The following is a 14,125-nucleotide window of genomic DNA, read 5'->3' as shown; positions in this document are numbered from 1 at the left end:
TATATATATATATATATTGTGTTCTTTGGTGGCTGCACTTTTCCAAATTTCGATGACGATAGACCAGTCGTGCGCAGTTACTGCCTGCTCATATCTGTACTGCTGAGGTGTCATCACGACAAAGAATGTGGGGTAGCCGTTTTTTAGTATTTATTGGATTGCCAGAGGCTATCGTATGTTATTTTGAGAAAACCGGAGACTATCGAATGGAGGATGCTCATCTTATATCCATATCGTCGCTATCGCATACATGCACACTCCTGAATGGTTGAATATCACCGCGGCGAGTGTGAAACGAGTTACGTAGACGTTATTCGTCTTACGTACCATGAAGTACTTTGTCACCGGGTTTTTAGGGTTTTAGTGTTTTTAGTAGAGTTTATTATGTTCGAGGTCTGCCTAGTAGAAAGGGTTTGGCGGTAGTGCAGCGAGTGTGTGGGTGGATCACTTTTGTCACTCTTTGCATAGTCAGGTCGACCCACTCATTGTTTGTGCTAGGATGGGGGGTACGCAGGATATAGTATGCACTCTTTATATGATATTTAACCCCCCTAAAAGGATATAGTATGCACTTTTTATATGATATAAAACCCCCCTAAAATGATATAGTATGTACTCTTTGTATGGTATTAACCCCCCTAAAAGGATGCAGTATGTACTCTTTGTAAGATCTCTAACCCCCCTAAAAGGATATAGTATGTACTCTTTGTATGGTATTAACCCCCCTAAAGGATATAGTATGTACTCTTTGTATGGTATTAACCCCCCTAAAAGGATGTAGTATGCACTCTTTGTAAGATCTCTAACCCCCCCTAGAACGATATAGTATGTACTCTTTGTATGGTATTTAGCCCCCCTATTAGGATATAGTATGTACTCTTTGTATGGTAATAAATCCCCCTAAGAGGATATAGTTGCACTCTTTATGTGATATTTAACCCCTCTGAAAGGATATAGTATGTACTCTTTGGTATTAACCCCCCCCTAAAAGGATATAGTATGCACTCTTTATATGATATTTGACCCCTCTGAAAGGATATAGTATGTACTCTTTGTATGGTGTTATACCCCCCTAAAAGGATATAGTATGCACTCTTTATATGATATTTATCCCCTCTGAAAGGATATAGTATGTACTCTTTTTATGGTATTGAACCCCCCTAAAAGGATTCAGTATTCACTCTTTGTATGATATTTAACCCCATTATATACTTCTGGAAAACAAGAATTATACTGGCACAAACCTCTATACCTACTATTACGTTTACACCCCAGAAACCAGTTATGCTGACACTATTCTCTATACGTACTATTACGTTCGCGCAACTCAAACGTATACGGACACTAACCTTTCTACCTACTATTGCCTTTGACTTCAGAAACACGAGGGTAAGCGAGTGCTGGAGTGTTTACAAAAGGGTCTGAAGATCGCCGACTCGTGCATGGAACCCGCCACCAACGTGCAGCTATTTATAGAAATTCTGGACCGGTACATATACTACTTCGATCATCAGAATCCATTTGTAAGTTAAATATGTGTGTCCTTCGATACTATTGCGAGCATGTGTATCTCTTGATTTGTAGTGTGAAGACGCACTCGGTAGTTGGGTAGCGAGTGGCTCGTTGCTTGGTAACCAAGTAGGGTTCATTTGATTGGTGGAGGTTATATTGTCCCGCATGTCTGTTATTAGACTCTTACAGTTTTAAGTATCTCTGCCATCCAAGGAACCTAAATTTAGTGATACAATTCTATTTTTTCCTAAACGTAGCGATTGAATTCTATTTTTTTCCTAAATGTAGCGATTCAATACACCTTTTTCCCTAAATGTAGCGATTCAGTCGTGGTTATACCTCGCTGGTTTTAATGTACTCTACGCTTTCCTACCACAATGGCCTCTTATAACACATTCAGGTGACTGTAAAGTACCTCACTGGTTTTGATGTACTCTACGCTTACCTACCACAATGTCCTCTAATAACACATTTAGGTGACTGTAAAGTACCTCCCTGGTTTTAATGTACTCTACGCTTACCTACCACAATGGCCTCTTATAACACATTCAATGGCCTCTTATAACACATTCAATGGCCTCTTATAACACATTCAGGTGACTGTAAAGTACCTCACTGGACTGATCGACCTGATCGATGGCAACCTGGACAGTGTGGACGAGGAAGAGCCGCACGCACAGATGCAGAAGCACTTCACCAATTCTTTAGACTTCCTGCGCCAACAGAAGGAAGCTGCTGTGCATGAGGGATATAAGGAACTAGACTTATAGGAACCCAAGTGATATGCTCAAGAGTGTACATATATTGCAATAAAGAGATGGATGTGATAACTATCGGATACAACAGGACGTTATACCGTTAAAGTCCCGCTATGCTCAGTCCTTTGTGGACTACTGAGATTTCAGAATGGTGACCCAAAATATACTCAACACCCCGGTGTTGCACATAGCACGCATAACTTTTGAATTTGATGTAATTCTGGTATTTAGATTCACCGATCCAACTAAAACTGAACTGCAGATTAGGCATGTGGATCTGCAAAATGTATGATATTGGGGTCACGGGCCAACATGCGTGTACACATACAAATTCCTGTCAAGGAATCTCGATGCCGATATATTTGTTGCGTATATGTCCTGGACCATGTTTATGATATTTGGTTAAGATGTCATAGACCATATTTATGATATTTGGTTAACATGTCATAGACCGTGTTTATAATATTTAGTTAACATGTCATAGACCATGTTTATGATATTTAGTTAACATGATTTATTCCCGTAGGAGCAACCTCTCTAAAGGAGCGAGATTATCGTAGTTGAAGATGATCGAGAGATGATGGGTCTACCTGCCGTGGGCAGTATTGTGCCATATCATCATCTGTTCGATGCATTTAATATAAACGGCTATTAGCTTGTGGATACCGATCATGTGTTTTTAACTATTCGTCACCATCATCACTGGTATCACAGGCACTTGCATCCGTGCAAGATTCACTCCTTGACAGGCAGACTCCCTCGCACACACTGAACGAGGTCGCGCTCAAGAAATTCACTGACAGTGTAGCTCCTGTTTGGCGCATTTGCCACAGAGATTGGCTCAAGTGTTTATCTATGCAATCGCATCGCCTGTACATGTGCATTTCGTTGCGTTTGTATCGTCGTAGTTCCTTGATGATCTGAAGCAGATGGCAGTAGTCGTAGGTCGGTGAACAGGCCGATCTGTCGTAGTCGGCAGGGCTGATTGCCGCTGCTACAATGACAATCTCGTTGAAGTGAATGTTTCTGGACGAGACTGTGCGCTCACACCATGTTCCACTGTCACTCGCGCTTTTCTTTTGTTGAATCCTATTCATGTTTGGAAACTACCTGATAGTCGTGTAACGTAATTATTAAACTTTGAGCTGTATGTGCACTTGCGTTCTGGATATATAAACGTATGTTCAAATCGTAAAAAAACCCCCATATAATTGACCGCCGTCTACCATTGCGCAAGTCTGATCTATAGTATTATGGCATACCTACTCTACTCTTCTGTTAGCGAAGTATATCGGTCCCTATGCTGCGGATAGTCCGATATTGAGGGGACAGAAATTGCACAGGATAAACCGATTGCTGTGTGGCTAAGATTTCCGCAAGGATTCTCAAACGTATTCCCATTGGTTGCATCTGTGGAAACAATCATATATCAGGAGTAAAACAAAAGCTAAATATAGGATTATAGAGTATATGCGATCACAATGTTAAAAAAAATATGATTAAGGCATCCTTGTGGACCTAGAATTTATTAGTATTTACGGTCGTACATACATACATTTAATCGTCTACACTCGCTAGTCATCGTCTACGAATTTATATTACACTCGACAGTCGACAGTCTTAAGTCTACAGTCTAAAATAGTAAACACCGACGCGAGTCTATGTCTCACTCTAGAGTTCAAAATTAGCAAATACATACAGTCTACAATATTTATGTCTCTACACTTCACAATTATCAATTCTGCGCCCAGAGCTGGAAAGGCTCTGAACAGTATACTTGATTTCGTTTTAAGGAGCGGCAGCCATTTCAAATCCCAACAATGTCACATGTTAGCAACGGGGCTGACAGTGTTGACACAACATATCAATGGTATGCCGATGCCAATCTGAATAGACATTGCGCTCGAAAATTTAAATGTATCATATTCACTCCACAACGATATTCAATTAAGACGCCAAAATAGCATACTGGCGTGTACTCTATCGAGCTACAAGGGCCATGTGAGCCTTGCCTTGTTGTAACACTACCAAGCCTATCTGTTTGTTGTAGAATTACGATACTGATAATTAGTAATACGAGGAAATGACTAGACATTCCATTGCTCGTTTTTAAATATGGACGACGTGTTGAGAAGCGCACCTAAAATATCCCGTCCGGAGACGGCAATAGAAATTTACGGTGTATAAAATACCGTTGAACTGAAGTAAATAGCGCATCACTAATCAGTATTAATTGTTACCAGCCTGTACGACAGATACTTTGGTTTATTCAAACGATTGGAGGGCGATTTTTGTCGATCAGATGCAAGCTTCCCTTTAGTCATCAGCTTCCCTGATATTGTCTTCAGAATAACGGCCACGCAGATATCCGATACTATGCGTTTGTATATGCTTGACGTGTCTGTGCAAGTAAACTATCCTTGTTCAAATCATTTTTGTATGTGTTTACCCGGACTTTGAAGAATGAACTCAAAATCCTTTTTATGATGTACCAACCGATTTATTCGTTGTGGTACAATCCATTCTATTCATATCTTCTTATTGAAAGGATACTATACTAATGTATGACACATACTCAGTATGTATATTTGAAGTGTAGCTGTCTGGTTCAATTCTTAGTGTGCACTCATGTCACTACTTTGTACTAATATCGAGAAGAATCGAAACAAGTCCTTTCATATACGATATCAATCGTTGTGGGATCGCGGACGAACAAACCAATGATGCTGCTATCATATTCCGAGCAGAGTGCCCGCAGCATATCATGTTATCGCAAAGTTGAGTAGCTTGGCTTAATAAATGTCCAATTTTGTATTCTATATCTCTGTACGTGCAGACTAGGTTCGAAAGAATCGATTTCTGATTTAAAGTATGATTTGAAGTGTGTTTGGTGAAATTTCCCCAGGTTCCTTTCCTAAAAGGATATGTCTGTTCTGTTCATACAGATATTGCAGTCTCATGTATCTGCATATACAAATTATAATAGGTTAATATAAATGTGCATTTATTTAATATTTCTCTGTAAAAGTACACGATTCTCGTCCAAATCACCAGTAGCGGATGATCTCAAACGGACATATCCCTCATCAGAACACTATATAATGGGTCACTGCGCCCGTAGCTGACGAAGAACACTTCCAACGACACATGCGAAACCTCAATCAGCGCGATACGCATTGCTTCACATATCCACTCCGGTTTATTACCAAAGACACCACCGCCTATGGCCGTTAAGTACACACGTGTACACCCAGTCTTTTCGTAGTTCTCTACGGCAACTAATAGGGTCAGTCTGTAAGCAGCTCCCAAGAACACCATCGCAAAGTCTTTCCAATAGTTGGATCGTCTCAGATTATTGTGCTATGCGATTGGGATGGCACTACACAGTGCCAGTGTGCACGTGTGAACACTGTTGACTACTTGTGTGCCCCAGTGGACTCCAATGCGCATGTATTTCTGGTAATCTGAAGATCCTGAAGGAGAAGTGACAATAAGCTTCGTTATTTGTCTCAGCGAATCCTCATCTTTGCTAAACAGATACCCATTAATGTATGTGTAATTGATGCGCGAGCCCAAGTCAGATACACTGTGGTCAAAGATTAATCTGAGTTTTTAGTTGTCCCTGACCAGTACCGGTCTCAAGCGTACCTGTACCATCTACCTTTGTATTGTCGGATACAACATTAGCGAAGTAGTTCCTGAAGAGTGTACCATAAGGTGTTTGCATAGCACATACTGGCCCTTGGGTGCGATCATAGTAGTAGATAGATATGCCGTTAGTTGGAGTAGTATCAGGATCTGCCATTTCCAACAGGTTGAACTGCGAAGCGACTTGCACCACTGCGTCTTTAGATTGTTTCGGGTCGGAGAAGATATTGTTCATGTTGGCAACTATCTCCACGCATTTGATCCGACGAGTTTTTGTGATCGTAGTATCAGATTCAACGAACCAGCGCGTTCTGCTTCTCTTGCCGACCAAGCTTGCGGTGCTTTCGCTTCTCAGCCGTCTCATCACTTCATCTATTGTCGGTGTTTCTAATCGGCCTATCAGGAATTTGCCGGTGGGAACTTTGATGTGACTATAACCTTTCGCGTCCGTTTGCACCTTTATTTTTACTTCAGGACTATTGATGTCCTCTTCTGTGAAGCCAAAGACATTTTTTAAACCATTTAACCATTTCGATCAACACACACTGGACTCTGGAGTACCTTGCTATGTATATCTAATGCGTGTAACGCAATTATCTATACCGCCTCACATTTGACAGATCCGCGCTTATTGACCCTGCCAGAAGTGTATATAAATATATTTGGCTCAGATCCTCGAACGATTCAGAGGCTCAATCCATAGTAATATTTATCAATAAATATTTAAAAACAAAAAAAACAAAATACATATGGATTGCAAATTAATATGTAAATAAATAAATACATAGATGGCTATTATAAGAATAATGTAAAATCAGTGGCTTCGAATTTTTTTTTCACAGTTTCATTCCATTTTCGGCTTTCCAAAATTTCAGCCTTCACTCTGTCCATAAATAATAAATATTGTCATAAAATAAATACTCCAGAGCCTCCTGAAATAATGAATAATCCAATAATTACACTCTGTCGGCTGTCCAGCACCATTTTTTAAATTGTTTTGGTAAAAAAAGCAAAACCCAAATCCCTGGAATTTTGGATATTTTCAAGGATTTTTACGGAATATGTAGTAAAATATGAAGTATTTCTGAATATACGGATTTATAAATGGAATGTAGAAAAGGTACGTAAATATATGGGTCGAGGGTTTTAGGGTTTAGGGTTTAAAAACCCTAAAACCCTAAAACCCTTTTGAGTTCTAATTTTATAATTGATATCAAACGGAATAAATGTATTTACGAGTATTTATGTAAATACTGAATTTAATATTTACATATCCAAATACGGGATAAATATAAATGTGTGTAAATTGTCAATTTAGAGGGCTCTATGTGTAAATTACTAAATAAACGACATATTTTTATACAAAAAAACCCCGAAATACTGTTTCATTTAGAAGGCTATGGAAATACCAACATCAAGCGCGCTATTGCAAAAATCCAATCAGAACTACATTATTAGTAAATAGCCTAGATATCTTTTGGTTGCGATTTTTTTTTTTTTAAGCAAAAAATACAAAAAAGAACAAACAATGTGAAGCCTAGGCTTTGCAAAACATTCACATTTATGATTATGATGTGTTGTAATAGTATTTATTTGGTTGTGTAGAGAGTGGGTGAAGTTGAAGCCTGGAATACTTTATATTGTGTTATGTATTATTCACATGATCTGTTTAACCGTCAAAGCTGAATCTTGAATCTGAAATGCATGTGTGCCAACTACCCGGTTTTTAATTATCTACAAAATCCAACACAACCATCCCGTGCGATGTCTCCCAATTCCAATACGTATTGTGTTCGTCGTTTGAATGTCACAGACATTCACAGACATCTTAACTTGCAGTACTCGCTGCGATCGTCGGCCAGAGTTAAGTACACGTGGTGCTGTATTAGCTGGTCCCATCGATTATATAACACATTCTACAGTCTTTTATCGAGCTTTCCAGGCTATGCTACTGCGCAGGAACGATTTGTGGATGTAACCCATCACATCCAGGTGTGAATTAAAAGTTATATCTGTTACTCGCATGTAGAAAATTAGTTTATATGATTCGTTTCTTCAGAATAATTGGTTTAATTAGGGAAGGTCCACGCAAATCATATCTGAGACGCTTAGCCTTTATCATTTGGACTGCTGCACGCATAGTCTGTTTAATTAGGGCTGATGAACCCTTAATCTGTCAAATTTGGACACCTACACGCACAGTCTGTTTAATTAGGACTTGTTCGCCCTTAATCTGCTCAATTAGGACTGGTGCACTCTTTTAAAATTTATTAGGACTGGTTTACCCTTAATCTGTTCAATTAGGACTGGTACACGCTGATGACATCTGTGCCGTCCGTTAATCCATTCACCAGCACTACATTGTGCAACCCCTCGGTGAGTTCGTTGACTAGTGTGAGATAGCCACTGGGATTGATAGCGGACTCGTCCGTCGGCACCTACACCGCAGAGTTGTAGATAGAATATTATTGCAGGGTTTAGGGTGAATGAGGGTCATGGTAATCAGTCTATTCGCAAAAGGTATCAAACAATATATGCAGAAGTATATACATACATATACAATATGTGGCATACACTCATGTACGTGTGCGTGTACACACACACACACACACACACACACACACATATATATATATATATATCGCATTGCTTACCGGGAGATTCATAATAACCAGACGAGCGTTACTGCTTTCTGTGTGCATGGCCTGTTTGAGCCCTGGTGCGGTGAAGAGGTTCTTCTTTTGTTTGCCGTCGCTACTGGTCTTACCACTTTCTTGGGATGTCCGGGAGGTTTCACGCATGGGCACTTCGACGCCTTCCTCCGGTATGTGCTCACTATTGATTTGAGAGGAAGGACATTGGAGACAAATTGTCTTTAACACAGAGATAAATTTAACAATAAAATTTAAATAACACGAAGGTATATTCTCACTGTACATTCGAGGTGGTAGGATTTGGTAGGGGTGCGATAGACGACACTGTTTTAGAGCGGCACTACATACTACGACACACATACTACGACACAACTGACGTCCATCACCATGAGCCACACGCCAAGCGTAGACACCTTGAGCTATAATGTCATTTGGATTAATCATAATTACACGATATATGAATATATATATATATCTATATTTATATATATATATATATCTATATATATATATATATATATAAATGCATGATATGAACGCAGGGTATCTATAAATATCTCATAAAGATATCTGTAAATAGCTCAAAAGGGTTTCTACAAATACCTTGCAAGATCCGCGAATGTGTCCGTACACAAACAACAACGACGACAACCCCACACCAAACGCATCAACACACCAGTAAACGCACACGTGCACCTCCAACACATCACCTACCCCTCTGCCAGCTTGTTCGTGCTGAACCCCTTGGAGGTCCGGGCAGCTAGAGACTCGGCGGCTTTCCTTAGTCGCGAAAAGGCCCTGAGGCGACTGGTAGAGCCCTTTGCGTTGTCGTACGATGCAGTGCTTTTACGACTGTTCTCTGTGGCATCGTGTGTGTGTGTGTTGGAGTGGCTGGAGTCTGTGCTGGTGACGGTGTTGGCCCGGGTGCGTACGGGTGAGTTGGGTGTACTGGCGCTGGCGTCGTAGAAGTGTGGTACTATTCCTTCGGCAATGGGTTCGGTGGTGATGTCCTTACCTACCAGCAGAGCCTCGGACGACATGCTGAGTCGTAAACTCTCCTTTCGTTTGTCTTTTATTACCTGTAGTGCGGGGTACAAGGGGTGAAGAGGGGCGCGTCAGGTGCTGTAGAGGGTGCACTGTGTCGTAAATTCTCTTTGCGGGTGTCTTTATTACCTACTACTGGCGATACAACGGGTGAGAATGGATACACGTGGTGTGAATAATTTACTGTGTCACAAACTCTCACTACAGATATATATAACATTTTGACATAAATAACTATATTGACATATAGAACAATTGGGCGTATACATCTTTTACATCCATAACAATAGATGTATATAATCATTTTGACATATATGTCAATATAGTTATATATCCAAAGATATATTATTTCGACATATATATCTAACAATTTATATATGTATATATATATATATATATATATATCTATTTTGACATATATAGCTGTCTTGACATTTAAGCTGGCCTAGGGTGCGCTCACCTGTGCGTCTGATTCGCCAGATGCCATGTGGTCTGTTCTCTGCGTCCTTCGTTCGCTTGTTTTCAGGTCAATCTCCTCCAACGAGTCTTTCCCGTACTCGGTCCTCTTAGAGTCAGTGTGTGTATGTGTATTGTGTGGTGGTGCCTGTGCTTGTGTTTGTGCTTGTGTAGGTATATCTATATCTGAGCGTGTCTGTGTCTGTATCTGTGGAGTGTTGGGTTGCAATCTCTGCCTCTCTCCCTTGGTATCACTTTTGTCGTCCGTTGCATCGCTACGCTTCTGTTCCGCAGGACTTACACGGTAACGGGAGCCCGGGGTTGTTTTGCCCAGGTACGATTGAGGTTTCCTACTGTCATTGTTGCTGTCTGTGATATCCGCACTGGTTAAAAACCAGGTTTAGGCAAGAAAAAAAAAATTGAAGTTTAGCCAAAAGTTACTATGATCCGTGGTAAACTTGTGCAATTAAAGGGCAATGGCGATGGGGAGAAGTAAACAAAGAGTCATGAAAATGACTACACATACACTTGATCAATCAAACATGGGGTCACAAATATGACTACAGCATACACTTTAAATCCGAGCAAAGAACAATATCGCAAACAAATACATACAGTGAGCACAAACACAAGACGTATACACAAACAAATATATATAAAGTCTGCACGCTTCCTGGCATACCCTATGCATAGTCAGTTAATATTAGTATAGTAAATTCCCTATAAATACGGAACTACGACTCCAAATAAGTTTACTCAACTATCGGGACATTACAAGTACATTAATAACTAAACAGGACTCATACACGCAAATAGACACAACGGCACTCGTATCCACCGACAAACGATCCCTGCAGCACACGCACCTATGGTAGCGCTTGGCCGAAATGCTCGTGTCTACATCCAACGTGCTATCGTCGCTGTCATCTCCCAGAAGAAACCCTTGGCTCTTGCTTTCTTCTGGAGGCGCTATACTAATGCCTGCGGGTTAGGGCGTGGGTGTGCGGAAATGAGGTTGGCGTGTGGAATTAGTTGGCGTGTGGTTCAAGTGGGATAAACTTAATAATACATACATACATACATACATACACACACACACATATATATATATATACATGCGAGGGTACTATTCTGCACTACTGACCTTTCCAAAGGCCTTCTATTGACTGCTTCAATGGCCCGGCAGTATCTGTGTCACCCGTAATCTTAGTGTATGCGCTTCGCTGTCCTGAACTACTCTGCTGCCCACTGGGGACACTTGATGGCGATGATCCCATTGGCACACCCGTCAGCTGATCCACACACGACGGGAACATTGAGGCACCACCCCTCCTGCAGAAGGCAAGGTATCCATGCGAGATGAGGGGGTGTGTAGGTAGTGCATTTGCATATTTATGTGCCAGCATTATATATATATATATATATATATATATATATGTGTGTGTTAGAGTGGACCGCCCTCTTCAATGTAGGTTAAAGTGTCATTGTTTCAAAGTAAAAATATTCTCTTGCTTTCTATATCTAAACAACTACCAACTCGTGCCGGGCAGCATAAACAATCAGGTTCGTACCTACACACACTCATACACATGCGCCTGTGTCTTGATTTTCGTCTTGCGATAGCAACGCATCAATGAGAGATCGCATGAAGTAACACACATCTACTTCTGAGTACATCGAGTAGGTGTGTCGGTTATGTCCGCATGCGTGTTGAGGGGTGTATATGTGTGTCTTGCTAGTATGTGTGGATGCACCGTATGCTTATTTGTATATCTGGCATGAACGTTGTCTACGAACGCAATTGAGACAAGCAAGGTGGTAGCCATTTCTCAGTATACTCACCATTACACCTACCTACATTACGTACCTAAAGGTACACGCACCACTCAGACTCAACTGGTACTAAAAATTGATACATCATAACGAAGCGGGCACGATACTCAAAAGCATGCCTATGCCTGGTGTGGTAGGCAAAAGACACGCCTTGATCGCTATATATATATATATATAAATATATTGAGTGACCCAGAAAACTCACCCTCTGAGCCGCATGGCGGCAGCATTGCTCTGATTGCGGGCGATAGTCATCTGATTTGTGAAGGGATTGAGTTCTTCGGTAGTAATTTCGATCACTTTCACCTCGGCTTTGATTCTAAATAAATCAATAAAAAATAGTGAGACGAAGGCAGCCTCACAGAGTGAGTCTAATCCAGTCTGTAGCTATGACACCCACCACCACGTGGAGAAACTAATACAATACACACACATACTAACCTCAAATATATCAGCTACACATACTCACTCGCCCACATACCTGAGTTCTCGCAGAAACGCTCTGAGCTGCTGTTCAATCAGAACCGAATTGGCGGTGACGTCGGCCACCGTAAACAGGCGCAGCTTACAGCCCTTCCAGGACTTGTGCTGCGTCAAGAGGAAGGACACCAGCAATAGCATACCGCCCTCCTGCAGCACCCACCACAGGTCCATTGTACCCGTAACCTGGGTGCAGGGCGTGCAAAACAGGACAGGACAAAACAGAACAGCCCGGGATGAGACGTGGTCCGGGTATGACAGAGGGCAAAAAGAAACCCAACCCAAAGGAAACGGGACGCTGTCCAAAAATGGGAGTGTAGTACTGTGTCATAGCCTTCTTACAAATGGCTGATTTAGGGTTTTAGGGTTTAAGGAGAGTGTAAGGATGGGTGTGTGATTGCTTTCGTACTACCCTTAAAACTAAACTAGTTTAAGGAGAGACTAGTTTAGGGTTCCAGGGTTTAGAGATTTAGGAGAGTGTAGATCTCGGTGAGTCAGCCTGTTTTGAAATAACTGGTTTAGGGTTCCAGGGTTTAGGGATTTAGAGATTTAGGAGAGTGTAGATCTCGGTGAGTCAGCCTGTTTTGAAATAACTGGTTTAGGGTTTTAGAGGTATGGGCATTAAAAGCACAACGAACCGCCAATTCTGTGCAGGTACTTCAAAGTACGTGGCCTGTGATGTTGCCACGCTGAGTATGCACAAGCACAGGTAAGCCCTAAACCCCTACACTCTAAAGCCCTACAACCCTAACCCCCCCCAAACCCTAAAACTCACATTGTAAGGACACCAATGGAGCCGCACCCATGACTAGAATACTATACTATAGGCCCAACCCAACCCTTACACGCTCCAATCATCTGTCATGTAGGTAGAGACTGGATGCTGGCTGCTTCACACCCACATAGAACATATAACATACAACATATAACATATAACATGTAACATATAACATACCCTCTCCGATGGCTCGGGGAAGCTGTTACCGTGTTTGAGGAAGATGCATGCACGGGACGACGCGCGAGTCAGAGACACCAGACTGACTACGTAGCTGGCCTTAGCCGGAGTGTTGAGTCTAGGCCAACCTATAGTAGGTAGGCAGGTAGGCAGGTAGGCAGGATTAGTGTAGGTAGGTGTAGCTGGATTTGGGGGTAGGCTTGACAGGGACGAAGATCTGGGGCGGGAGACCGCAGATTGATCACGAAACTGCCAAATGGGTGGGATGTATTCATACGATTGCATACACACATACGTGTGTATATACCTACATACATAGAAATGACAGATATATACATATGCATAAATATATACACATATGCATAAATACGTACGTACATAGGTACATACATGCATAGATGTACACATACATACATATATATTTGCATACATATATATTTGCATACATACATTATCTATATATATATATATACATATATATAAATATAATAGCCACGTACAGTCACGCCATTCCATTGGTAGATTTCAACAATCAGCATTATGTACCTTAACAGCAGGACTATATAGATCACGCACTTACCAGCAATGATGGTGTTGGGACGCAATGAACCTACGCCAGCTGTTTGTATGAGAATGTTGGCGCCCACTTCAGTGTCTTTGGCCACAACCACTTCAGCTAAGCCATTGATCTTGGAATCCTGCATGGCACCCTGCAGCAATACCTAAAGACAGATATAACCAGCGGAGATTAGCATCCTATGTTAATTATACACATATACGAATAG

General features: G+C 41.3%; 5 protein-coding genes across 5 annotated transcripts in view; 1 reads left to right on the top strand and 4 right to left on the bottom strand.

The window, feature by feature from the left end:
- Positions 1–2,108: 2,108 nt before the first annotated feature.
- Positions 2,109–2,282, top strand: SARC_03709 (hypothetical protein; the record flags this gene model as incomplete). The annotated part of the gene is made up of 1 exon (XM_014302508.1): positions 2,109–2,282. A coding segment is annotated over one exon (174 nt), but the record flags the coding sequence as incomplete, so codon positions are not given.
- A 315-nt stretch (positions 2,283–2,597) lies between these two features.
- On the bottom strand, positions 2,598–3,402 carry SARC_03708 (hypothetical protein). The gene has a single exon (XM_014302507.1). The coding sequence runs from the start codon at positions 3,365–3,367 to the stop codon at positions 2,954–2,956; it is 414 nt and encodes a 137-aa protein (XP_014157982.1). The 5' UTR covers positions 3,368–3,402; the 3' UTR covers positions 2,598–2,953.
- Positions 3,403–5,336: 1,934 nt separating this feature from the next.
- Positions 5,337–5,588, bottom strand: SARC_03707 (hypothetical protein; the record flags this gene model as incomplete). The annotated part of the gene is made up of 1 exon (XM_014302506.1): positions 5,337–5,588. One exon carries the CDS (start codon positions 5,586–5,588, stop codon positions 5,337–5,339), a length of 252 nt encoding a protein of 83 aa, XP_014157981.1.
- Positions 5,589–5,862: 274 nt separating this feature from the next.
- SARC_03706 (hypothetical protein) lies at positions 5,863–6,235 on the bottom strand (the record flags this gene model as incomplete). Its single annotated transcript, XM_014302505.1, has 1 exon — positions 5,863–6,235. The coding sequence occupies exon 1, from the start codon at positions 6,151–6,153 to the stop codon at positions 5,863–5,865; it is 291 nt and encodes a 96-aa protein (XP_014157980.1). The 5' UTR covers positions 6,154–6,235.
- A 1,858-nt stretch (positions 6,236–8,093) lies between these two features.
- The window catches only part of SARC_03705 (hypothetical protein), a 9,152-nt gene continuing 3,120 nt past the window's right edge, over positions 8,094–14,125 (bottom strand). Inside the window, exons 7-16 of the mRNA XM_014302504.1 lie at positions 13,921–14,062; positions 13,341–13,468; positions 12,387–12,571; positions 12,111–12,224; positions 11,217–11,404; positions 10,939–11,053; positions 10,077–10,455; positions 9,287–9,651; positions 8,573–8,753; positions 8,094–8,356 (exon numbers count right to left, since the gene is read on the bottom strand). Coding sequence (XP_014157979.1) covers positions 8,219–8,356; positions 8,573–8,753; positions 9,287–9,651; positions 10,077–10,455; positions 10,939–11,053; positions 11,217–11,404; positions 12,111–12,224; positions 12,387–12,571; positions 13,341–13,468; positions 13,921–14,062 — 1,935 coding nt within the window. The 3' untranslated portion in view covers positions 8,094–8,218. The remainder of the gene's footprint in view (positions 8,357–8,572; positions 8,754–9,286; positions 9,652–10,076; positions 10,456–10,938; positions 11,054–11,216; positions 11,405–12,110; positions 12,225–12,386; positions 12,572–13,340; positions 13,469–13,920; positions 14,063–14,125) is intronic.

The sequence above is a fragment of the Sphaeroforma arctica genome (genome assembly GCF_001186125.1).
Source record: "Sphaeroforma arctica JP610 unplaced genomic scaffold supercont1.194, whole genome shotgun sequence".
NCBI lineage: Eukaryota > Ichthyosporea > Ichthyophonida > Sphaeroforma > Sphaeroforma arctica.
Note: the sequence above shows the minus strand (reverse complement) of the source record. Positions and strands in the feature narration are given on the sequence as shown.

What these genes read in the sequence shown, in the direction of transcription:
- SARC_03708 (XM_014302507.1), bottom strand. Translation starts at nt 3,367, where the DNA reads ATGAATAGGATTCAACAAAAGAAAAGCGCGAGTGACAGTGGAACATGG.